This window comes from Octopus sinensis, linkage group LG3 (genome assembly GCF_006345805.1).
Source record: "Octopus sinensis linkage group LG3, ASM634580v1, whole genome shotgun sequence".
NCBI lineage: Eukaryota > Metazoa > Mollusca > Cephalopoda > Octopoda > Octopodidae > Octopus > Octopus sinensis.
The window spans coordinates 45,991,670-46,019,494 of NC_042999.1; the positions used below are offsets into that span (position 1 = coordinate 45,991,670).

General features: G+C 32.2%; 1 protein-coding gene across 1 annotated transcript in view; it reads left to right on the top strand.

The window, feature by feature from the left end:
* Nucleotides 1-27,825, top strand: part of LOC115209444 (putative mediator of RNA polymerase II transcription subunit 26) — a 581,370-nt gene that overhangs the window by 493,835 nt on the left and 59,710 nt on the right. The window contains exon 7 of the mRNA XM_036500957.1: nt 13,641-13,723. Coding sequence (XP_036356850.1) covers nt 13,641-13,723 — 83 coding nt within the window. The remainder of the gene's footprint in view (nt 1-13,640; nt 13,724-27,825) is intronic.

The following is a 27,825-nucleotide window of genomic DNA, read 5'->3' on the forward strand; positions in this document are numbered from 1 at the left end:
TGACCTGGTACTGACATAATTTCACTGAACTTATTGAAAATTGGTTACTTCTTGGTGAGATTTTATAGACCCCTGTGGATTTTATTTACATTTTGGTTGATGGGGAGATGAAGAGCTTATGTGTAGTCTACTGCAGAATTGCTGTTTGATATTTTGATATTGGTGACTGTTACTCATTTTAGGTTCAAATCCTCTGTTTTCCTTCTTAATCTATATTATATATTTATTTTTTATAGTTCATTACTACTATTCTTACATTTCTTTTCTCGTAGGGTCAGTTCCAAACACACAGAGATTACTTCCATTATCTATCTCTCCCCACTCTCTCATTCACACTCTCTCCTGATACATATGTATATATGCATGTATATTTATATGGCATATGTGTGTGTATGTGTAAATATGTGTGTGTGTATGTATATATATATAATATATATATTATATATATATATATATATATTATATATATATATACACATATACATTATCTATCTCTCCCACTCTCTCATTCACACTCTCTCCTGATACATATGTATATATGCATGTATATTTATATGGCATATGTGTGTGTATGTGTAAATATGTGTGTGTGTATGTATGTATGTATATATATATATATATATATATATATATATACACATATATACATATATATACACATATACATATATATACACACACACACACACATATATACATATTATTATTATATGTATATATGTATGTATATGTGTGTTTGTGTGTGTGTCTATAATGTTTTAAATGTCTACTTGCAATACAGATCTATTTTCCCTTGAGAGTCACAGGCATTACAAAAGAGATATCCTGTCTTGATAACATTGGCACAATTAGAGATTTGAATTTGAGATTAAAGAATTAAAACAAAAAGATGCATAGAAATCACATATTTAACTTCTTCATTTTTGCTAGTGTATTGCAAACTTAAGATCTCTTGTCAGTGGTTATCATGTATAGCATTATCTCATTCTTTTCAAAAATTGTCAGAAGCTTTTGCTAAATTGATGAATTTAACGTATTGTTTCAAAAAAGAAATATGAACAGGCATGTCTGTGTGGTAAAAGTTTGCTTCCCACTGCATGGCACCTTGGGCAAGTGTCTTCTACTATACCCTTGGTCTGACCAATGCCTTTTGTGTAGATTTGGTCGATGGAAACTGAAAGAAACCCATTACACACACACACACACACACTCACACTCACACACACACACATACACACACACACACACACACACACACACACACACATACATATGTACAGGGTGTGTTGGGTAAATTGTCACCATTTTATATTTTTAATTTCGTGCCTTGTTTGTTTTCGATTTTTATCAACTACACAGTATAGTAGGGTCAGTTGGACACCACCTTTGACAAATAGCCTATACAACATGTTTATCATCTTACTTCTATGGGGTAAAACAGTTTTTCCATAACTTAGCAGTTTGCTGAAAGAGACTAATAGAATAGGTACTTAGTTTTTTTTTTAAACAAAGTACTGGGGTGATCTGTTTTGACTAAGAACCCTCTGATCTAGTGTTCCAGCATGGCTGCAGTCCAATGCCTGAAGCAATTGAAAGATTTCTAAAAAAATATTCTTAAAACTTGGTCTTGGAGTCACCCAAATATTTAACCCTCTAGCATTCATATTACTCTTATTCATTAACATTGTTTTGAATTAATCATGTATTATCCTGTAGCTTCAAGTGTTTGATAATGTGGTAGTTTAGTTTTAGAATGACAATGTAGGGTGGGTGTAAGGGGTCAAATATGGCCAGTTTGAACACAAAGCAGGTGTAATATTTTGACCTGATGTAGTCCATTTAAATGCTAAAAGGTTAAAAAGCTGCACTGTGTGTAACTCAAGCTTGTGAATAATACTAATATTGCTCTTTTACTCTTTACTCTTTAACTTGTTTCAGCCATTTGACTGTGGCCATGCTGGAGCACTACCTTTAGTCGAGCAAATCGACCCCAGGACTTATTCTTTGTAAGCCTAGTACTTATTCTATTGGTCTCTTTTGCCAAACCGCTAAGTTATGGGGACGTAAACACACCAGCATCGGTTGTCAAGCGATGTTAGGGGGACAGACACATAAACATACACACACACAAACATGTATATGTATACATATATACGATGGGCTTCTTTCAGTTTCCATCTACGAAATCCACTCACAAGGCTTTGGTCGGCCCGAGGCTATAGTAGAAGACACTTTCCCAAGGTGCCACGCAGTGGGACTGAACCTGGAATCATGTAGTTCATAAGCAAGCTACTTACCACACAGCCACTCATTTTTCTTTTTAACTATTATTAAAAGAGATTTCAAATTACTGAAGAACATGTAAGAATGTGACACTGACACTGACATGACGATTATGGATTTTTATTTACAGTTATAAAATGTATGCCACATACTAGTTGGTCTGCTAGTTTGGTAACAGACTGTAACTTTAAACAAGGTTAAATAATTTTAACATGTAAAAATGACTGACATGCTGAAAGATTTGAAAGCAGTGCCAAAAGCAAAGAAATAAAAAAAGGAACAAATCAGTGGTGTCTTCATTTATTCTGTGACTTTGTTCTGCCTTTGTTCTGTGTATGTATGTGCCAGAAGTAATCAACTTTGTTTCGGTTAGCATGTCTGCGAAGAGGAAAATGAAGCGACAGTTGACATTGACAATCAAGCAGATAGCGAGATTCTACAGAATTTGGATCATGATGAAAAGACATGAAAACCTGTACAAGAATACAAAACGTTTTATTGACTGAATGACACAAAATCTCTGTTAGTCTTGTGTGTGTACTTGTGTGTGTTTGTGTGCATGTGTGCGTTAGATAATTGTTTCAGTCTGGCTTCCTTTGTTTATGATCAGATCAGGTATCCAAAACAATCAGATATTTCAACAAAATACTCCCCACTTGCCTCGTTTGGATAATTGAGGTCTATCTGTAGTTTTATTTATATGTACATATATATTATATATATATATATATATATATATATATATATATATATATATATATATATATGTATGTGTGTGTGTATATATGTATGTGGTGTGTGTATATATGTATGTGTGTGTGTATATATGTATGGTGTGTGTATATATGTGTGTGTGTGTGGTGTGTATATATGGTGTGTGTGTGTGTGTGTATATGTATGTTTGTGTGTGTGTGTATATATGTATGTGTGTGTGTGTGTATATTATATGTGTGTGTGTGTGTGTATATATATATGTGTGTGTGTGTATATATATATGTGTGTGTGTGTGTATATATATATGTATATATATATATATATATGTGTGTGTGTGTATATATATATATATATATAAATGTTACTTTATTTGTTGGTATTATAGCATAATCAAAGATTCCAGTGATTTGCTGTGCTTATTCCTCTTCTTTGTCTGAAGAGCTTTTGAAATTATTTAATGCCTATGTGCATATGAACACACAATCACACTCATGTGTACATGCATGTGTACACACACACACACACACTCACAAACAACAACAACAATAATAATAATAATAATAATAATAGTGGTTTCTACTTTAGGCTCATGACCAGAAATTTTAGGGAGGAGGTAGGTTGATTACATTGACACCAGTACTTAACTGGTACATATTTTGTCAACCCCAAAAGGATAAGAAGGAAAGTCAACCTTGGCAGAATTTGAACTGGGAATTTTGGGGAAGTAAGTAGTTGGTTACGTCAATCCTAGTAATTAACAGGTACTTATTTTATCGCCTCTCCAACACCACCCCATAAGGATGTAAGGCAAAGACCCATGACAGAATTTGAACTCAGAACCTAGAGAGCCATAAGAAATGTCACTAAGCATTTAGTTTTCCATGCTAATGTTTCTACCGCTGCTGATGCTGCTACTACTGCTTTCTACTGTATGCACAATGCCTGAAATTTGACAGGAAAGAAAATACTTGTCAACTAATAGATGTAAGTGTTTCCACTGATAAAAATATATCTGTAAAGTAATTTGACAAATTAAGTAAATATAAGATCCTGGAAATTGAAATACAAAAGATGTGATATCTTAAAGCAAGAACTAACTCTGTTATTGTTGGTGCCCTAGGTATGATAAAAAAGAGATGTCAGAAAGATCTAGATAACATCCCAGGAGAACCATGTCTCAGAGAAATCCAAAAGATTGTGCTGATAAGTTCTGCCCACATCCTTAGAAAGAGCCCTATCAATTTAAATGTTGGTGTTGTATTACATGGAGATATTTTGCTACTGCCCCTGCCACTTCCCCACCCCAAGCTTTCAGTCATACAGTAATGGCCCTTATCTTTCACTCACCCTAGGACGCTGGGTGTGTCTCAATGTCCTAGGGTGAGTGAGATTGTAACAAACATGCAGATTAAAAGTAAATAACAATATTAATACTAACAATAATAATAATAATAATAATATTAATAATAATAATCTTTTAAGAAATAAAACTCTACTACATAAATTGAGTTCTTTTTCTCTTGCTTGTAGATCAAATGCACATGCACATACACATGCATAACATCTTTAAAATGAGTGATGCTTTTTATTTATTATTTCACCTGTAGCAACAATTTATATGACTATAAAATTATGACATACACATCATGTCATTTGAAACTGTGTGTTATTCACTTCCTCTTATCTTGCTGTTAACTGGACCTTAAATTCCCCCCCCCCCTTGATATCTCTTCCTCTTTGCTTTATTTGTTGATTTCAACAAACTTCAGTGACTTATTTGAATAACCTAAAAATATTTGTTGCTTAGCTGTAACTGAACATCCCAGTAGACACAGTATTATTTGCAATCATTAACACCACTGTTGTTTTTTTTCTCTTCTAATCTATTATCCTATATAATAGAGAAAGTATAAATAATTGACTCTGTTTGTCAGTGTTTAAAGATTTGTTAGTCTTGTAGATTACAAAGTAAGCTCAATAGTGCTAATTCACCCACTCATCCAGTATACTCTGTAAAATATTTGGTGCTAGTGAAGTTATCACCACCACCATCACCACCTCCACTACCACCATCATCATAATTTAATGTCCCCTTTTCCATGCTGGCATGGGTTGGACTGCCCAGCCACAGCGACCCTTACTCTTTTACTCTTTTACTTGTTTCAGTCATTAGACTGTGGCCATGCTGGAGCACTGCTTTTAGTTGAGCAAATCGACCCCGGACTTATTTTTTGTAAGTCTAGTACTTATTCTATCGGTCTCTTTTGCCAAACTGCTAAGTTACAGGGATGTAAACACACCAGCATCGGTTATCAAGCATTGTTGGGGGGACAAACACAGACACACAAACATATACGCACACACATACATATACATATATATATATATACATATATATGACAGGCTTCTTTCAGTTTCTGTCTACCAAATCCACTCACAAAGCTTTGGTCGGCCCGAGGCTATAGTAGAAGACGCTTGCCCAAGGTGCTATGCAGTGGGACTGAACCCAGAACCATGTAGTTTGTAACCAAGCTACTTACCACACAACCACTCCTACGCCTATACCAAAACTGGAATGTTTTTAACAACACATGGTCTTTATTTGGAAAGTCAGTAACACCAAATAAGAACTTATTTTTTACTGCTATTCGCTGGTGCCTCTAGGAAAAATAAGTTGACGAAATACAGCTCGGGGTTTTGACGAATGTCTTCCTAAAATTGAAGCGACATGGGTGCTAAATTGTGGACATGCTTAAATTACATTCACGCACACATCCTGCCTTTTATATATAAATATATATATATATATATATATATATATATATAATATATATATATACATATATATATATATAAATATATATATATAAATATAATATATATATATATATATATATATATATATATATACAGACAATGTTGATGATGATGAGCCTTAGTTTATCCTTCTATAGGATAAAATATAACATCTACTTGACCTCAGAATGACAGAAAATACTAAATATTCCAAGTAATTTACTGTAATGCTTTTCTGTGTCTGCTAACCCACTTCCTCCAATAATACTGTATTTTCCACCATACAAATTGTTGTAGTCTAATTATATAAACATGCTGTGTAAACATTCATGGATCATCACTATCATTCCAAATCCTACTGCATTTCACGTGAAGTGTTTTTGGTCTTTCAAAGTCATCTTGATGTATTAGACAACCAATAATTTCTTTTGGCTATAAATTTTGGTTTGAAACATTTGACTTGTAATTCCACAAAATTCAGTAAGTCTTTGAAATGATTTTTTTTATCTAGGTATGAAGTCTGGGATTTGTAAAGAATGGAAATTGGAAATGCTTCTGTAAAATTAGCAATTACTGTCTATAGCTCTCCCTAATTCCTCTCAATGATTAAACAACTGTAAAATGAAAATGGTACCAACTAGTAATCAAATCAAATTCCTGAAGGTGGTGTTTGGCCAAAAAAAATTTATCACAACTTCATTCTACCAACCGAATTATTTATATTACTTTCAGTTTCAAATTTGGCACAAGGCCATTAGGTGTTTAGGGAGTGGGCCATGATTGAAGGAACTGAGTCCAGTACATTCTATGTAATTTATTGATTTGGGAGAAATGACTTGTAAAGTCATCTCAGTAAGATTTGAATGCAGAATACAAAAGGGATGTAACTATATACCTCAAAAATGTTTGGTTTGGCAATCTTCTGTTTATTTTACCTTATTTCATTTCCCTTTAAAAGTTCAACAAGTTCATGCCTCTCTTGCTTTCAAGGCAAATATTTGACCAGTGCTATATCACAGAATTTGTGTTAAAACTATTAACAGCTATTTTTTTTTTTTCTTAGTTTCAGAGGGAAAGCAACATGGAAATTTAAGGCATTCATGGCCTATTTTTCTTAGAAAGCATTAGCAAAATATTAGTAACATTTTTATTCCTTGTTCAGTAAAGTTTACTGTGCTGGTTCCTCTGCATGATAGCTTAACATGGTAGAAACAGCAGCTAAAACTGTCTGAAAATAAAAAATAACACATTGGATTAAAAAAATGAGTTGATCGTAGTTGGAATGACCTTGGTCATTGTTGATTTGGAACAAGATAATAATACTACCCGCAGGTTGTTTATCAAGGTTCCAATCATTTTCTTTTCTGTAGATATTCCATATCCAAAGGACATCATTAACAAGAGTAGACATTTACTGAGAAGACAGGATACATTCTTCATCAGGTCTTTCTTTGAAAATAGATATGTTGCCATTACAGCTTATACTACTTGTTTGATCACTACAGTAATACAGTGACAGGTCTGCAACAAATTATTAACATAAGTAATTCCTCCAATAGAATAAATCAGTGTCATTAATTGATAAATTCTAAGATTACTATTACACACACACACTTATCTTTACTTACTAGCCTATTTAATCATTCAGTTAAATTACACAGACCTCCATGTAGTTTTGTTCTATTCTTCCTGATAATTCTTATCTATTATAACTCCAATCCCAGTACCAAAATCGCAAATGGCCTGTTCATGTGTCACACTGGCTCCATTTCTTAGTTTCTTCTCTGGAGAGACAAATCTACTTACTGGGATATTAAAAAAAAAAGGAAAATTTTTTTGAAATATTATGCATAATATTCCCCACATGAATCCAAAACTTTATTCCGTGTTGTTTCTTTTACTGTTATTGTAGATTCTCACCTCATATGTACCGAAATCCTCAAATGATTTGTCTTCTTTCTAACTTTGTCATCTTCATCAATCACATCCTACACATTCCTCTAACTGCAACATTTTTTTTCATCCTTCCTAGTTCTTGTAATTCCACACTCTATCCAGCTGCTATCAGCTGCTCTCATTTGATATTCCCTTTTTCTATTAATGGTGACTATTGCCATATTCTCTAAACATAAGATTCACATGGCTGTTGGACCTGTCAAAGATACTTGATAAGTCTCCTTCAAATAACACTCTGCAGACTTGTAAAACTAACTAGTTGTAGTTGTAGTCGTAAAGTGAGATGCAATGGCCTAGTGCTAGGGTGTTGCTTGCACAATCATTAGACTATGGTTTCAATTCCTGGACTGGGTGGTGCGATTTGTTCTTGTGCAAAACACTTCATCTGGTGTTGCTCTGTGATCTCTTCAACACTTGATGCATTGTACACAGTGCATCTGTTCAGGCAACATCAGTTTGATCTATCTCAGACTATGAAAGACTACCATCATCATAGTTACAGTAGTAGTAGATGATTTTTGGAAAAGGACGGATCAGTGACTGCTGGAATGCCTTTGATCATAGGTATGCCCCATCAAAGCTGACTTGGAGTTAAACAACAATAGCAAAGATGCATTTACGTAATCATCATTGTCATTTTAACACCCACTCATCCATGCTTACCTGGGTCAGGTAAAATTCTCTGAGGATGATTTTCTGTTGTCACCTACTCCTTCTGTCTCCATCCCTCACCTTGATTTCAATCAAGGTAATATTTTTTCTAGTCCTTTGAACAACGGCCAGTACAATGGCTGGACATAATTTCATGCAAGATTACAAATGAATGACGCTAATTTTATGAGAGTGAGGTTCATTTACAATTAGCACGCAATGTCAAAGCAAGGAGAGACACACATCCATTCACATATTCACATCTCTGCATCCATATATGCATATGTATGCATATATACACATTTCTTTACTACCCACAAGGAGCTAAACACAGAGGGGACAAACAAGGACAAACAAACGGATTAAGTCAATTATATCAACCCCAGTGCATAACTGGTACTTATTTAATCGACCTAGAAAGGATGAAAGGCAAAGTCGACCTTGGTGGAATTTGAACTCAGAACGTAGTGGCAGACGAAGTACCGCAAAGCATTTCGCCCAGTGTGCTAACGTTTCTGCCAGCTCGCCACCTTCGCATATATACATGAATGCTTGCACACTCACACACACACACACACACACACACACACACACACACACACACAGATATATACATACATACATATCATTAACTTGCAGTTTTGCATAAACTTGGTATTGTTTACAGGGTAGATTCTCCTTTCATTAACTACTTTACAGTGTATGTATGTATGTATATATATATATATATAATATATATATATATATATATGTATGTATATATATATATATACACACACATATATTTGTATATATATAGTATATATGTATATAAATATATATATATGTATATTTGTATATCTATCTATATATATATATGTATGTATGTATATATGTATATATACATATATAAACATACACATATAAAACATATATATATATTTATACAAAAATTATCACATCTAACCAGCTATGGAAGAATGTGTGTGTAGTACTGAAAGCACGCAATAGGCCAGAATTAGAAAAGATGAAATAGTTTGGGCAGCTCTTGCTTCTGCTGACAAGAAAAATATCTACCCTTTGAGTGAAGGGCAGATTGTAAGGCATATGAGTACAACATCGTTTGCATGGTGGTGAGATATGGGCACTGAATATGGAGGATGTGCAAAGGTTGGAGGCAAACTGAGCAAGCATGGTCTGCTGGATGTGTAATGTTACTGTGCATGAATGATGAAGCAGAAATTAGCTGAGAGAAATAGTGGAAAGAAGAAGAAAGTTGTACTGTGCCAGCACAATGGCTACAGTGCTTTGGACATGGGATGCATATAGATGATGACAAGTGGTGAAGAATTTGCCAGGAGATTCATGTCGAAGGATGACATGAACAGAAGTAGTGAAAGCTGATCTCAGAAAGCTAAAACTTACAAAAGAGGTAACAAAGAAATGCAGCAAGTGGTCAGATGCTGTTAGAGAGGACTCGTGTAACCCATGCAAACATCAAAAATGGATGCAAAAATGATGATGAGGTAGATATATATATGTTTATGACAAGCTTCTTTCAGTCTCCTAAAATTCACTCACAAGGTTTTGATTAGTCTGGGACTATCAAAAGAAGACATTGCCGAAGGTGCTGCAGAATGAAACTGAACTCAAAACCACTTGGTTGCAAAGCAAACTTCTTTACCACACAGCCATGCCTATGCCTAATAGATAACAACTTTTCTCTTTCATTTGAATGTTTAACGTAGTAGAAAATATCATTTCTGGATAAAATGGAATTAAAATACCATATTCTATTAGATTAAAGGTAACATCTATATGTACCTAACCAAATTGGTGACAATTCTAACACCATGTATAGTAATTGGATCATGTTTGCATTGGAATTTAAGAATAGTAGTAACATTTCTTATAATCCATTCAGTAAATTCTCTACTATCATATAGCTTTCACTAAATTATCCTTGTAATTTTCAAAAAAAATATTTCTATAGAATTATCCTACCAGTTCTTACTGATATCTGCTATTATCTTCAGTTGTTCAAATAGACGCTAAAACTTCTAATCAGTGGCTAATTAGTTGATTCAAAATATAAATGTGTGAAATATCCAACATTTTTCCTTTCTTTCTTATACACATTCTACAAATAGTTAGCAACAGAATACTGTATCTAATGGCTTACTTACAGTTTAAAATTACTTTCCACTGTAATTTGTTTATTAACCTTATATTTGAAACCCAATTAGACGCTGATTGAAACTGACTGCCGAAGATTAAATATCTATGTACAACTTTGTATTGCAAATATTCTTAAGTGAAATTTTAGTGCCATTCAATTAAGCCTTTTATGTTCTGAACAGCCACCAATATCTAAAATAATGTCAATAATAAAAAAGAAAACGTCTCTTGGAAATGGAAATGTTTTCATTTAAATCTGTCATTGTTTTATGTACTTATATTTGGCTCTCAAAGAATAATCTAATATTTACTCATAGATTTTTGGTTCCTTCCAATATTGAAGATCAGAAAGAATTATTTATATATATATAGGCATTGGTATGGCTGCATGGAAAGAGGTTTACTTACCAATGGCATGATTCTGGGTTCAGACTCATTAATGGCACCATGAGCAAGTGCTTTCTACAAGAGCTTTGGGCCAATCAAAGCCTTTTGAATGGATTTGTTGGATGGTGTGTTTATGTCCCCGTAACTTAGCAGTTCGGCAAAAGAGTACAATAGAATAAGTACTAGGCTTACAAAGAATAAGTCCTGGGGTCGAGTTGCTCGACAATAGGTGGTGCTTCAGCATGGTTGCAGTCAAATGTCTGAAAAGAGTAAAAGAAAAGAGTATATACACACACACACACACACACACTGTAATATAATTAATATATGTGTGTGCACATACACACATTTACACATATTTATAGTTATACTAGTAAGCACAAGTAAAGCTGTGAAATTAAGAATTGTTTTTCAATCATGCACTGCACCTTGGGTCAGTGTCTTCTACTATGGCCCTGGTTCAATCAGAGCCTCATAGAAAGTGAAAACAAAGCCCATCGTGTATGTGTGTGTGTGTGGGGGGGGGTGCATTTGCACTTCTTTGAAATTTGTCCAAATTTAGGCAGGGAATTTGCTGTCATTTTCCCTTTTAGCTGGTCATCCTCTAGCTTTGCCCCTTCAAAGTTATTTGGAATATGATATCTATTGCTTGATAAACAGGTAAGGATTAGTAACAGTAAAGGCAGCTGACTGTAAAACAATATCGTAATTAATATACTTGTTGAACCCAAAGCCAGCGAACTGGCGAAATAATTAGCACATTGAGCAAAAAACTTACTTGGCTTCATTTTGTCCATCTTTATGTTCTTGAGTTCAAATTCCATTGAGGTCCACTTTGCTTTTCATCCCTTTGGGGTCCATAACGTAAGTACCGGTTGCTGAGATTGTGCTAAAATTTGAAATCAATAAAATTTGAAATCATGGCTGCAGTCAAATGACTGAAACAAGTAAAAGAATAAAACAGTACCTGTCGTCCCACACTAACATGAAGCAAAAAAATGGAGAAAATTTGTATGTGTGTGTGGTGTGTGTGAATGTAGGCATATCCATTTGATGAAGTACTGTTTGATCCTGTGGTATGACTTCCTTGGTAAATGTCTTTCAGCCAAATTTTTTTTTTGGTGAAATTGAAAGAAAGAAGCTCTTTCTGAGGGAGTGAAACTTTTAATTCAAAGAGACAGCCTTTTAACACACTGTGTAACACCGAATTTGCATGAGTAATTATTTCATTAAAGCTATGAATGTCTGTAGGGTGTGTATGATGTTCAGAGTATTGGTCACTTGGAATATTTATTGTCAAAAGTGACTGTGTATCAGTTTGCTTTATTATGTGTATCTATCTGTTTTTCTGTGTATGTGTGTGAGAGAGAATTTATGTATCTTTGTGTGTGTCTCATGTATGTGTGTGTGTGTGTGTGTATATATATATATATATATATATTATATATATTAATATATATATATATACACACACGCATACATATATAAAAATGCACGCACACACATATACTTATATTTGTATATATGTATATAAATATATATATATGTATATATATATATATTATATATATATATATATATATATTAATATATATATATATATATATATATACACACACGCATACATATATAAAAATGCACGCACACACATATACTTATATTTGTATATATGTATATATATATATATATTTGTGTGTATATATATATATTTATATATATATATAATATATATATATATAGATACACATATATTTGTATATATATAGTATATATGTATATAAATATATATATATGTATATTTGTGTGTGTGTGTGTGTGTGTATATATATATATATATGGATGTATGTATGTGCATATGTATATATACATATATAAACATACACATATAAAACATGTATATATATTTATACAAAAATTATCACATACACACACACATAAATATATATATATATATTATATATATATATATATATATATTATATATATATAATATATATGAGACGTATGTGTCCACAGACTTCTGTGTATTTTCATACATGATAATTTATAGATTATCTTTAATGATTTCCATTTTTTTTTTATTGCCTAATAAGTAATAAACAGGAATAGAGTCTTTGGTCATTGGTTCTATATTTTTTAAGAGATATTTCACAATTAACTCTAGTTTATCAATTCTGAAAAAGCAGAAATCTTTCACATATAATTTTTACACTCTACTTTATGTCTTTCATAATAAAAAAAAAGAAATATGTATATATATATATACATATATTATATATATATATATATATATATATAATAAATATATATATATATGTGTGTGTGTTTGTGTGTATATATATGTATATATACATATATATATATATATGTATATGTGTGTGTATATATATGTATATATATATATATATGTATGTATAAATAGTTAATATATTTTTTCTATTTTCAGGTGTACCTCCCCCACCTAACTTTTTCTTAGAGCATCAATATATTTTGTAAAAGTTATTTTGTTTGAAATGTAATGTACGTTTTTTGCATGCATAATTTAGATTGGACAGTGCAAGCCTATCTCACCCCAACCCTACGTCCACTATATTTATTGCTTTTGCCAGTGTACAACCCCCTATGAATTGTATGAAATATATTCGCCATAAGTAGTATGATGGCTACTACAACTTTGGTTGCTTGCTTTGATGTAGGATTTGGGTTTTTGACATTCGAGAATGAAGACAGCGTTGACGAAGTTTGCCAGCAACATTTTGTGACCATCAAGGGCAAGCAGGTTATTAAAAATGTCCATATTATTTCTAATATGTTGCTAATTATATGGTGTTTATATATATAATGCATGCATGTAATTATCTATGTATGTGTAGGTAATTATATGCATATAATGTGTGTATGTATATGTAATCATATATATATAATTCATATATATATGTATATATATATATGTATATATGTATGTATATATACACACACATATGTATATAAATTTATATATATATGTATATATACATATAATATATATATATATATAATATATATATATATATATATGTATGTATGTATACACACAATATGTATATAAATTTATATATATATGTATATATATATATGTATGTATGTATATACACACACATATATACATATATATACATGCATTATATCAATGTTTGTTTATTTTTAATGAAATGTTTTCTTTGTATATTTATATTTGTTTATAGATATATGTGTTTATATATATGTATACAATGGGTATATATGCCTGTGTGTGTAAATGTGTCCATTCACATATATTTATAACTATATATGTGTGTGTGTGTGTATGTGTGGGTGTATATATATATATGTATAAGCTCATATATGTACATCTAAAAGTAAGAATAGTCTAAATATACAAATCTTTGTATGATACATAATTGTCTGTCTGTGCATATTGAGCCAAATTCATACTGCCTCTATTTGTTGTTTATGCATGTATATGTTTGTTTATTTATTTGCTTAACATTTTCTAAATATTAATTAAGTATTTAATACACCTTTATTTTTTTGTTTATCTTGAGTAAAAAATAGTGTTTAAACTTTATGAAAAAAAAACAAAAGCAAAAAATATAAACATAAAACAAAAACATAATGGGAAAGATTTTTTAGTATTTTGTAGAATGTGTATGTCTATTATGCAATTATCTATTTTATGTATATTCATATAGAAATACTTTTGTGATGTCATGTCATAATTTATTGTATAATTTGATATCATTTAATTGTTGAGCTACTGGATTATTTTGCTTTCGTGTATGTAAATTATATTTATTTCTGAAGGTTGCATCCCATCCACATTTGACATTATAAACCAAACTTAATGGTCATTTTTTTTTTGTAAATTTCATTTTTCTTTTCCCTCACTTTTTTTCTATCATATTTTAAAATTTTATTGTGCTCCCCTTCCTTATTATTTTTCTCATACACATGAAATTAGCACTATAAAATTGCACATAATTTTTCACTTCCCAATTGAGTACTAACAAATGTTCTGTCTTCAACAGAAGATTACAATGTTTTCATTTTCATAGTTTGTGTTATAGTTAAAAATTGTGTTGCATAAGCAAGATTTCTCCAAAAATATGCTATGAGCTTCCTTTTTTGGATTTAATCAATTTTTGTCTTTTATGTTCTTTCTTCTTTGTATCCAATATTTCAAATTAGTATCATTGACTTTTCTCTATTCTGAATTTGTTTTGATTTATATTATTTTTTAAACTTTTTTTTTTTCTTACATACTTTTGTTTTCATTTTTATGTTTTTTGTCATCACTGTTTATTTGTAGTAGGAAGAATAAGCATTGTTATTGCAAGTAATACCATTCTTCTCTAATTTATTCTTCATTGTTGTTGATTCATTGTTTTTCTCTTCTCTTTACTGATGAGATGCTTGTGGTTTTCAGGTGTTTCTTTTTAAGACGGAACTATGCTTTTACATAAGAAAAAAAAATCCTATAAAAGAGTCTGTAAACTGGCTTCTTCAATTTTTAGATGTAGAGGCAATTGTGTACCGTTTTTTAACTATTAATCATACAGTTATCAATGTGCTTTGATGTAAACATTAGCTGTAAGACATACTTAGTACTAAGTCAAAATTAATATGCATTTGCTTTTATAATTGTATTTTAGTGGTAGTAGTAATAGTAGTAGTAGTAGTCTTGTTTTTATGAATGTTAAAAATAAGCGAATCTATTTATTTGAATTGTAATTTTAAAAGAATTTCTGAAAGTTATATTTTTGTGATTATACAAAGATTGTGCAACTTGTTTTTTAAAATTCTTGCTATCTCTACTAAAATTCAGATTTTAGTTAAAATGTTTGACGAGGTAATATCTTTATACTTGTGACATATCTTATGATTTGAGGTATCTGTTGGAAATAGCTCGTCTGTGATCTTACTTTGTAGAGTGGCAGTTTGCAAAATAAAATGGCAATCTTGGGAATATTTTTCGAGGCACATAATATCATATAGCGTTGAGGTTTGGGTTGTTTTTTAAGCAACATTTATTTCCTCAGATGAAGTCATCATGCATTGAAGATAATTTCTTGCCTTTTTCTCATTATTATAGACTATTTCTGAGATATTCAAAGATAGTTTTAAATAGTTGCCCATGTTTATATAATTAGAAATATATTCTTGATGTATTTAACTCACAACGATCTGATTCAGTGTATCACTCTTTGAAGAGAAAACAGATAACGTGTTAGAGAGGACTTATCTGGATCTCACCACACCTTTATTAAAAATATAGATTTAAGTGAGAAATGTATTCGCCATCTGCTTCTTAATTATAAAAGTCAAATATGATGTTTCATTGCATCCTCTTCCCATCTTTCTCTCTGTCTCAGCTTTACTGTAAAGATTGTCATGATTAGATTCATGTTCTCTTAGAATGAAATAACTAAAATTTTGCATTTCCAAATTTAATTGAAGAAATACTTTAACATGTCTATGATTTTTTTTTTTTTTTTTTTTAATTAATTCCAGGATAAATTAATTTAGAATTATTTTAGGTAGGTAATTTATGCTATGAATTTCAAAAAGCTAATTCTCTCTCTGTGTATGCTAGATTCTATATTAGTTTTTAGCTTTCTAATGATAGTAAATCTTTATAAAATAAATTTTTTGCTTTAATTTTCTTTATTATTCACAGTACAGGTGTATGAAGATTTACACACAGCTTAAAAACAAATTCTTTTATAAAGTATAATCTATGGGGAAATAATTATTTAATGAATATATTTTCTTTGGGAAGATTATAAAATGAAAAAATCTAATTTTGTGAACTGTTCTACTTCAAACTTTCAAATGTGTTTTGAGTATAAGGAAGCAGTGAGAATATTAGCTCTATTGTATATTAGTTACATTCATCATTGTCATCTTAACGTCCACTTTTTCGTGCCTGCATGGATCAGAGAAATTACATTGAGGCAGATATTCTATGACCAGATGCTCTTCCTGTTGCCAACCTTCTCCTGTTTCTTAGTAATGTAATACTTTCCCTTCTCCTCTACCTCTGTTTTCAGGCCCTCAGACCTGAATGGCTCAATGGCTAGACATGTTTTCATGGAAGATTGCAAACAATCTCCACAGCTTGTATGAAAGTGATGTTTGTTTAAAATTTGTGCACGATGTTGAGATGAAGAGATATGAACATCTATGCACATGCACACACACACACACACACACACACACACACACGCGCGATATGTTCCTTTCAGTTTCTGTCTACCAAATCCACTCACAATGCTTTGATTGGCCTGGAGCTGTGGTAGAAGAGACTTGCCCAAGGGGGTGCACTGTTTTTACTGAACCTGAAAAATCACATAGTTGCGACATGAACTCCTCAACCACATGGCCATGCCTGTATGCCAGCCATATGTTATGTAATCTCAGATGGATGTAGACACTAATAGTTCGAAGAACTATTTAGAATTATGCTGACCAACTAATTAATTTAATAAGGAGTCTGAGTTTTAAATCAATTGACTTTTGAAAGCAGTGTTCCAGCATGACCACAATAACAGAATTGAAGCCAATAAAAGAATAATGGGTAGAAACATGGCTATGTTGTTAAGAAGTTCATTTTGCTATCTTCTGGTTCTAGTTTCGTTTCCTATGCATGGCACCTTTGGAATGTACTTTCTATCATAGTTTCATTTCAACCAAAGCATTGTGAGTAAAATTTAGTGGGCAAGTGGTTGACAGAATCAATAGGGCATCAGCCAAAATACCTTGTGTTATTTAGTGACACCCTTTTAAGTTCTGAGTTCAAATCTGACTCAAGCAAACTTTGCCTTTTCTCCCTTATGTGGTCAATAAAATAAATATTAACCAAAGTGTTAGGATTAACATCACTGGTTGAATCCAGTAACTGAAACTAATAAATAAACAAGAGTGATGTGTAATCAAATAAGAAAACAGAGAGAAAGATACAGTATGAATTTGGTGGTAACTAAACTTATATTACTTGGTTAAGACATTATCATGATACAATCAGTCATTCTGTGACAGTATGTGAGGCAGCGAGCTGGCAGAGATGTTAGCACGCTGGGTGAAATGCGTAGCCATATTTCGTCTGCTGTTACGTTCTGAGTTCAAATTCCGCCGAGGTCAACTTTACCTTTCATCCTTTCGGGGTCGATAAATTAAGTACCAGTTACGCACTGGGGTCGATGTAATCGACTTAATCCGTTTGTCTGTCCTTGTTTGTCCCCTCTATGTTTAGCCCCTTGTGGGTAATAAACAGATATTCTGAGACTGTATGTGATCTTGGCATTAGGTTGTTGGATTTCCAATCATTAAAGCATGGGTTCAGTTCTTGGACCAGTGGTGCGTTGCATCCTTGAGCAAGGTACTTTATTTCATGTTACTTCAGTACATTCAGCCAATTTGCTTATCAGTTTTTTTTTTTACCTCAACCATTTGAGCATGTCCTTTCGTAGCTGATAATATGGTCATCTCTGATCAGGAACAAGAGTAGCAGAGGAGCATCATAGCCATGTGTCAAGATGGATTCTTTGGGGCTTGAATAAATATAACAAAAGCTAAGCTTGAAGGAAATATTAGCCGTTTTTCATACAACAAATAGGAAATAATAATTGCTACCCAAGGACAAAACTCATGTCACACAGTGTAATCTAAATAAGTTGTGGCCTAACGAGGCTGTTGGCTTGAGGCAGATTTTTGAAATTTTTGATCAGTCATTGCCATTCCTCATTAAACCTATGTGCACATGAGGTTTTTACTTTCTTCCTTAGAATAATTTTCTAGCTAGTTGGTATGTCTAGACACAAAACAATGACAAACAAGCTAAATTTCATGTATATTCTGAAAACTTCAAGATTACTCTACTACATCTATTATAAGTACAGGACTCTCCTTATGATTTGTTTTATTTTGTGTAGATCTACAAGTGCTTCGGTTGGCACCTTTATGGTTTCAACAGGAAATATATAATTAATTTTCATATTTTCAGAATCAGTAATTCATATTAGTTTAATAAAATTTTTTTAGTATATCCCTGTTAGAAAATGCCTTTCACATTAATCTCTTCGCAATATTCCATTCCAATTTCTGATACGTATAAAAATGCCCAACAAAATATCCAATTTCATTCTCTTTGTTGAAGAAGCCATTAAAACCATCTCAGTTTATTATGAATTCTAGGAAATGTTGGTACATGGAGCTTCAACAAATTAAATTTTAGGTTATTTTAAACAGACCTTTTTTTTTTTTTTTTGCACATTTCGACTCATTTCACCACTAAATTTTAACTGCCATACTTTATATTTTGTCAATTTAGTGATATCTAAATTTGGTCTAGCTCATAGAACGTCACATGATGATAACTATGAAGTGTGGCAGTAAGAATTTTGTGACAAAAATAGCAACATTATTACAGTCTCACTGTTTCTGGAACCATTGTAACTCACACCAAAATAAACATGTGTTTACAAAAAAATATTGCATTTTGATATTGCCATACATTACACTATTTCAACTGTAATTTTGAGTCTGTTTTTTTCCATTCTTACATAATCTGGAGTATACTTTATTAATACAATATTTTCAGGCTGTCTGCATGCTTATCTGTTTTAGCTTCTGATATTTAGTTCTTTAGGTTTGACCATTCTATTTCAGGTTTTATCAAATCATTTTCTACAATCTCTTATAACTTCAGAGTTCAGTTTCCATTATTTAATTTACTTCAAATATTCTGTTCAATATGTCTCTAATAGATTCTTTTGATATTTTAACAAAGACTATCCTGAAATTTTGATTGTCTTTATTACAGCTTGATCCCATTACACATGCACACACACAGACACTCAAGCACATACACATACACACACACACACACACACATAAAGCTTTGTGTTCCACTGTTATAGAATCACCATGTTACATACTGTTTCATTTATTGTGTACGTAGATGACATCACTGTATACACAGACACAATACAGTTACTGTTAGAGATGTACTGTTGTAAAACATCACACTGCATACATATATAGGCACTACATTACCACTGCCTTTACTATCATACTACTGCATTTGTACTGGTTTCAGAAAAAAATTCTTGATACAGGCACAATATCTGAAGGAAGATTTTCTTAAATTAAAAATTATTGATTATATGAAGGCATGTTGACCTGAAGTTAGGATGTTGCACTCTTAATTGAAAGAATGCGGTTTCATTTCCTGAACTAGGCTGTGTGTTATGTTCTCAAGCAAAACACTTCATTTCATGTTGCTCCAGTCAACTCGGCTGAAAATGAGTAACCCTGTCTTAGAACTTCAGACAGCAAATAGGAGTTTTCTGTCCAATGTCTATATCCATGATTCTTTGTATGTTTTGATCTAAATGGTGGTGCTCCAACACGACCACAGCCTTTAGGCTGAAATACATGAAAAATAAAAGGAAAGGTCTTTAAAAAACTTGATACTGGGAAATTTCAATTTGTTAAAAAATTTTCACTGTTTTTAGTTTTTCAAACACTTGTGTTGTAAAGTAATCTATATTAGATGTAGTTACTTTCAGTTGGTGTATCGACTATTTGTGGTTTAGTTTTAGATTTAGAATTCTTATAAGGTATTCTCTTATTGCCTTTTGTAGTTGGTCATTTTCTTCTGATTTTTTTTTCAAAGGGAATATTTTGAAATTTCCATTTGCACGAATGTCTAGATGTTCACTCCATGCAACATTTCTATGAGATGAATCTTTGATTTGTTGCTTGTGTACCGTAAATTTGACATATCAATCTTTATCCTATTTGGCTAGTAAAAATATCTAAACAACTGACATAAGACTGGAATGGCACAAACAAAATCAAAAGCAGAACTTAATTTAATTGAAATAATTTTAGAAAAACTATCAAATCAACAGGCAATTCTTACAAACAGTACAACTCTATACAGATTACTCCATAATAGGTGTGTTTGAAAAGCTGTAAAAAGTGAAAGCACCATATGAAAACTTCTTTCCTAAAAATCTTTGTTTTTTAAATATTTAAGAATATTTTTTATGTAATTGATAATTTTTAATTTAAGAAAATCTTTGTTCAAATATATATGTATACACACACACACACCACACACACACATATATATATATATAATATATATATATATATATATATATATATATGCATATCTATAGGCATATGTATGTGTATGCATATATTATGCATATATATACCTATAAATATATATGTATATATATACATACATCATATGTATCTATATGTACATATATGCATCTATATATACATGGTTGTATATACATACATATATATATATATATATATAATATATATATATATACACGCATATATATGCACACACATACATATATACACACATATGTATATGTATATATATATATATATATATATATATATATATATATATATATATATATATACATACCACACATATGTATTTGTACATACATACACCTTATTACCTTTACTACCACAGTTGTATTGTAATAAAACCTCTATACATGTATATATATGACATCACCACTACTCTTACTATTAGAATTTTATTGCTATAAGAAGCATTCTTTATACATATGTACATTAACTCTACTACCATTACTGGGTTAGTTGTACAGTAACAAACCCCACTCTTTAATGTTGCCTGTATTTTTTTCAATTACTTTTTAAATGTGTGTTAATGTAGTGTGCATAAATATGCCCTACATATATTACATTCATCGTCCCACATGTAGCATTATAATAAAAATAATTATATGTGCTTCATAGATATAATTTTAGTTGAAAACCTGAGTGTATTTCTTTGTCAATCAAAGAGATAACAAGCAACATTTCTTTTAATTAAGTGTTTAATTGCTGAGATAGGAACATATTCTATTCCATATGCGTTTTGTTATGTCAGTATATTTATTTTAATTCTTTTGTTGGTTTATGTCAGTGTATTAGTCTTAATTCTTTTGTTGGCTCTAGAATGAAAGTATGTTAGTCATAGTTGCTCCTGCTCCCCATGGAGGTTTGGATGATGAAGGATCTCATCATCCAAACCCTTGTTATGAGGCTGTTCTCAGACTAGGCACATGTCTTCCAGGTCCTCCTCTTTAGTCTTCATCCAGGTTTTGTCAGACCTTTAAGGAGAAATTTAGCCATTCTAAAAAGAGGCATTTACAGTGCAATATATGATTGGCGTTCCATCCATTTCCCCTTTTTGCTATTGTTCATCAATCCATTCTCTTAATTTCTATTGTTCTTCTGCAGAACCATTGTTGATCTTAGTGGAGTTTTAGTAATGTTCTGCAGACCTATTGTTGATGTTCGTTAGGAGGCTTTGGTATTCTTCTGCAAACCCATTGTTCTTTGTGGTGGTGTTTTGGTTCTCTTCAGCATACCCTCTGTTATATTTATAATGGAGTTTATGTATATATATATTCATTCATTTGTTTACCCATATTTCTCTGCAGGTCTTTGCCTTCATGCAAATAAATGAAATCATCAACTCCCTATTTTGCTTGAACTGCAGTAGTTCAAAATAACTAAAGAACTATTGAACAAAGCCATATTTTCTTTTGCTTTCCCTGTCACCAACTCTCACCTGTTACCAAGCAAGGTAATATTTTCCTTCAAGTTATTCATGAAAAACTAATAATGAATAATATTGCTTATATGATGGTGATGCTCATTTAAAACCAGCATATGATGTCTAGGCAAGGTTACACACCCACACACACACACACATAGTGTGTTTGTGTGTGCAGGCATGGCTGTGTGATAAGAAGCTTGCTTCTCAACCACATGGCTCTGGGTTCAGTCCCGCTGTGAAGCACCTTATGCAGGTGTCTTCTACTATAGCCTCGAGCCAACCAAACCCTTGTGAGTGGATTTGGTAGACAGAAACTGAAAGAAGCCACTTATATATATATATATATATATATATATATATGTGTGTGTGTGTGTATGCCTTTGTGTCTTTATTTGTTCCCCCATCACCACATGACAGCTGGTGTTGGTGTGTTTACATCCCCTTAATTTAGCAGCGTGGCGAAAGAGCCTGATAAAATAAGTATTAGGCTTAAAAAAACAAGTAATCTTCTGGGGTTGATTTGCTTGATTAAAACCCTTCAAGGCAGTGCTTCAACATGGCCACAGTCAAATGACTGAAACAAGTAAAAGAATAAACACACACATACATGACAAACTTCTTTTAGTTTCCGTCTACCAAATCCATCCAAGGTTTGGCTAACTCTAAACCATAGTCAAAGACACTTGCCTGAGATTTGCGCAGTGGAACTGAACCCAAGACCATGTGGTTGGGAGGCAAGCTTCTTAACACAGCTGTGCCTGCACCTATATAATTCTCTCTCTCTATATATATACTCTTTTACTTGTTTCAGTCATTTGACTGTGGCCATGCTAGAGCACCATCTTTAGTCGAGCAAATCGACCCCGGGACTTATTCTTTGTAAGCCCAGTACTTATTCTATCGGTCTCTTTTGCCGAACCGAACCGTAAACGCACCAGCATTATCAAGCAATGCTCGGGGGACAAACACAGACACACAAACACAAACACAAACACAGACATATACATATATACATATATACGACAGGCTTCTTTCAGTTTCCGCCTACCAAATCCACTGACAAGGCATTGGTCAGCCCGGGGCTATAGCAGAAGACACTTGCCCAAGATGCCACACAGTGGGACTGAACCCGGAACCATGTGGTTGGTAAGCAAGCTACTTACCACACAGCCACTCCATTTATATAAATATAAAATGGGACAAGAATGCAAAACATCCAGACAGTCAGGTGATATGAAAAAGGGGACAACAAAACATCCGGATAAACGATACAAAGAAAACAAGGATGGGTCATTTGAAGTTGTCTTTCCTCAGTCAAGTTCCAGAGATTATCTTTGCAATTTTGGCTGGTTATGCTCGAGATTACTCCTTGTTTTCTTTGTATCATCTATCTGGATATTTTTTTTGTCCCCTTTTTTGTATCACCTAACTGTCTGGATGTTTTGCATTCTTTCCCATTTTGTATTTTATATATATATAGTGGCATACGTACACTTTAGTCTCTCTCTCTCTCTCTATATATATATATATATTCAGTAAAATAGCAGTATAGAGTTTGTACTCATACTTATATGTAGGTTTATATTTTTCCAATACTTTGTGACAGAAGAAAAAAAAAAGAAAAAAACTTTCTCGTTTTACTTTGTTGGTAGTTTACTACTACTTCCACTAATGAAACTCGATTAGTTTAATCTTAGACTATTTTCGCAATCATTCTTCCAACAGTGTAATCTGGGAACAATTGATGAAATTGAAGTTTTCTAGTTTTATTGCTTGTTACTTTCTATTGTGAATAATACCCATGACTGTGAGTGTGTGTTTATAAGCACATATATATTTTTTCTCAATGGTATTTTAGCTCTCTTATTCATTTAATCGAGAGCATCTTGAAAATAATCTCTCTGTACGAGCCTAAGTTTTGCTTCTCCATTTATTATTATTATTATTATTTTTATTATTATTATTATTATTTTCTTTCTGCAGCAATTAAACTTGCGAAAGCACCATTCGCTATTTTGGTATTTACTGAAGCTTCGAATAGTGTAAACATAGAAACAATTTCTTACATTAGTTGATTGCTATGTAATGAGAGGTTTTGTTCACATGTGTGTTATCTGATGTTTTGTTGTGGTCTTTGGCATTAACAACTATTACCAAATGACTAGATATACTGATAGTATCGACTGCTCCATCAATACTATGATTTAGTGAAAGAATTTTCAAACTTTCTGTCGCTGCAAAGAGAAGTGAACTATAATATATTCTACACATGAACTAGTAAGTGGCAGATGAATTAACGCCTCACAGGAGACTTTAACAGATTTAGGCTTCGGTACTGTTTTCATGGAGATTGCTTAATAAGCTACTTTTTCCTTCTGAGTAAATATTTTTCTTGTTAAACTTCTCTGCTTGGTCCAAAACCATCGTACATCACTATAGCTTTACCCAGAGACTGTAATTGATTGCAGTTCTATATTCTGCTAGTGTGAAATATTTCAGCTGCAAACATTTGAGATTAACTTTATCTCATTCAACCATTATAACTAATATATAATATCTGTCACCGCTAATCTTGTATACTTTATTGCCAATTCTTTTCCGCTCTCTGTGTATCATTTCATTGCTAAGTTCTGTCTGTCTATGTCTAATATCAATAGCAGCAGCAGCAACACCAGCTCATGCCAAATACCGAATTCTTCTATCAGTTAAGAGTCTTTCATGATATTTTACAATAAGTACCCAATAATCTAATTGTATTGAAATTGTAAATGTTTCTTAAGAAAATATATAACTGACTGCAACTCCTGCTCCTTCCTCACCAAATCAGCTAATGTTTCTTAACTTACAGTATCAAGAATGTGATATGCGTTATGGTATTATTCACAGAATGAATGAAATATGTGGAGAATACAGTCTCTTGATATATGAATTCTAAAGATAGTATTTAAATTATTTCATATTTTATATTACATTTTATAGATATAGATTTACAATATTGTTTAAATAATTAACTTATTGTTTAAATATTTAAGCAATATTTGAATTAATGACGATGTTATTTAGTAAGAATCATGAATAACTACCGCCAGGTTTTTGTTTACCTTCTCAAGCCGAGACAAATTTTTATTCCTCGCAATTCTTTTTTCTTTTGCATTCGTCATTCAGTACATCACCATCTACCTGAATTATCTAAAAGTGATGTCCATGAAGTTCATGACCCAATGTTAATTCCTAGTTCCTGGTTGAAGTTATTTCTCTCCATTTACATTGTTAACATCACTGGAGGGAAAACAAAAATTAATAAGTAGAACATCAAAAAACAATAATCTGAACAGCAGAAACCCGCCTCTTAGGCCTTTCCTGTTGTCAAATAAAATATAAGGTTTAATGTAAGGTATTGATGATATCGGAATTAACAATTCTCAAGTGGAGAATATATTTGGTAGATTCATTAAAAAGCTGTTAGATAAACAATTTCAGTAATCAGGGAATAACAATATTTATTGACTTTTTGTCATAATACTTGAATGTGTCATTTTTATCCCCTGATTTTTCAAATCATGACAGTTATTGTCTGAAGTAACAAGGCAGTTTTTTCATTGCTGCTGCTGTTGTTATTGCTGTTATTATTAGTAAAATGTTAATAGAATTTAAACTGAGCTGTTTAGATGTGCTAGCAACTCTTTTGTTGAGTAAGTCTTATTTTTATTACATTCCCAAACCCAATATTGCATTTTTAGAAAGGGAAATAAATAAATAAATTAATGAAATAAAAAATAAAACACTATACATAAATGAAAACAAAACTGGAAATATTCTCTTATCATAATATCTATTTTTGCAATACAACCAGCTTTCATACTTTGAATGAGCTACAAATATATTCATTTTATTTCGAAATATAATACACTGACTTGAGAAATTATCCGACCCCCCTACTTCCCCCCACTCTCACGCCCACCTGTCCCACTTTTCCACTTTCTATAATAATTTCTGGTTTCTCATGAATAATGCTCTGGCATTTCCAAACTGAATCAGTATACAATCTGTCACCCGTCTCCTGGGTTTACCAAAAAGCTTTTGATAAATAGCTCATAGTGAATAGATTCATTTCTACCTGAAGACATTCTTGTAATATACTTAAACCAATGTAGCTAACTCTTGTCCATTTGCAAGGATACTGAAGATAATTATTAATATTCTACTGATGCTGAAAAATTGAATCTTAACATTTCTCTCTCAAAAGTTATTTATTTTAATTTCCAACTGAACAAACGAGTCAGATAAATGGAAGTTGGCATAACTAATAGACAGAGATGGTAAAGATCAGCATCATATTTATTACCTTACAAGAAAATTATAAACTTAATAATAATAATAATAACAATAATAAGGATTTCAAATTTTGGCACAAGGCCAGCAATTTCAGGGAGAGGGTAAATTGATTACATTGACCCCCCAGTGCTCAACTGGTACTTATTTTGTCGACCCCCTGAAAGGATGAAAGGCAAAGTTGACTTCAGTGGAATTTGAACTCAGAACGTGAAGACAAGTAAAATGCCACCAATCATTTTGCTCGACATGCTAATGATTCTGCCAGCTTGCCACCTTAATAATAATGACGACGACGACGACGACGACGACGACGACGACGACGACGACGACGACGACGACGACGACGACGACGACGACGACGACGACGACGACGACGACGACGACGACGAGACGACGACGACGACGACGACGACGACTGCAAAAGATTGTCTTAACTGGTACATCACACGTATTGAGAAGAGCATTGTCGATGTGAGAACTGTTGCTGCTCATGTATTTTAATATAACTTAAAAAAAAAAAATGAACGAACTATTGAGTTTGGTTTAATGGCCTACCAATGTATACTATGAGTTTCTTTGCTCTAGGAGTCGGGAAGACACTCGGCAAGAAATGGAAGCAAATTTGAAAGAAGAAAAATAAAGTAATAATTATTATTATTATTATACTTTAAGTTTCAAATTTTGGCACAAGGCCAGCAAGTTTAGTGGGAGTGGGTAAGTCAATTACATCAACACCTGTGCTCAACTGGTGCTTATTTTATCGTCCCTGAGAAGATGAAAGACAAAGTTGACCTCTGCAGAATTTGAACTCAGAATGTAAGGACAAACGAAATGGTGTTAAACATTTTATCTGGCATACTGATGACTCTGCCAGCTGGCCACCTTAATAATAAGTTTCTACTAAAGGCACAAGGCCTGAAATT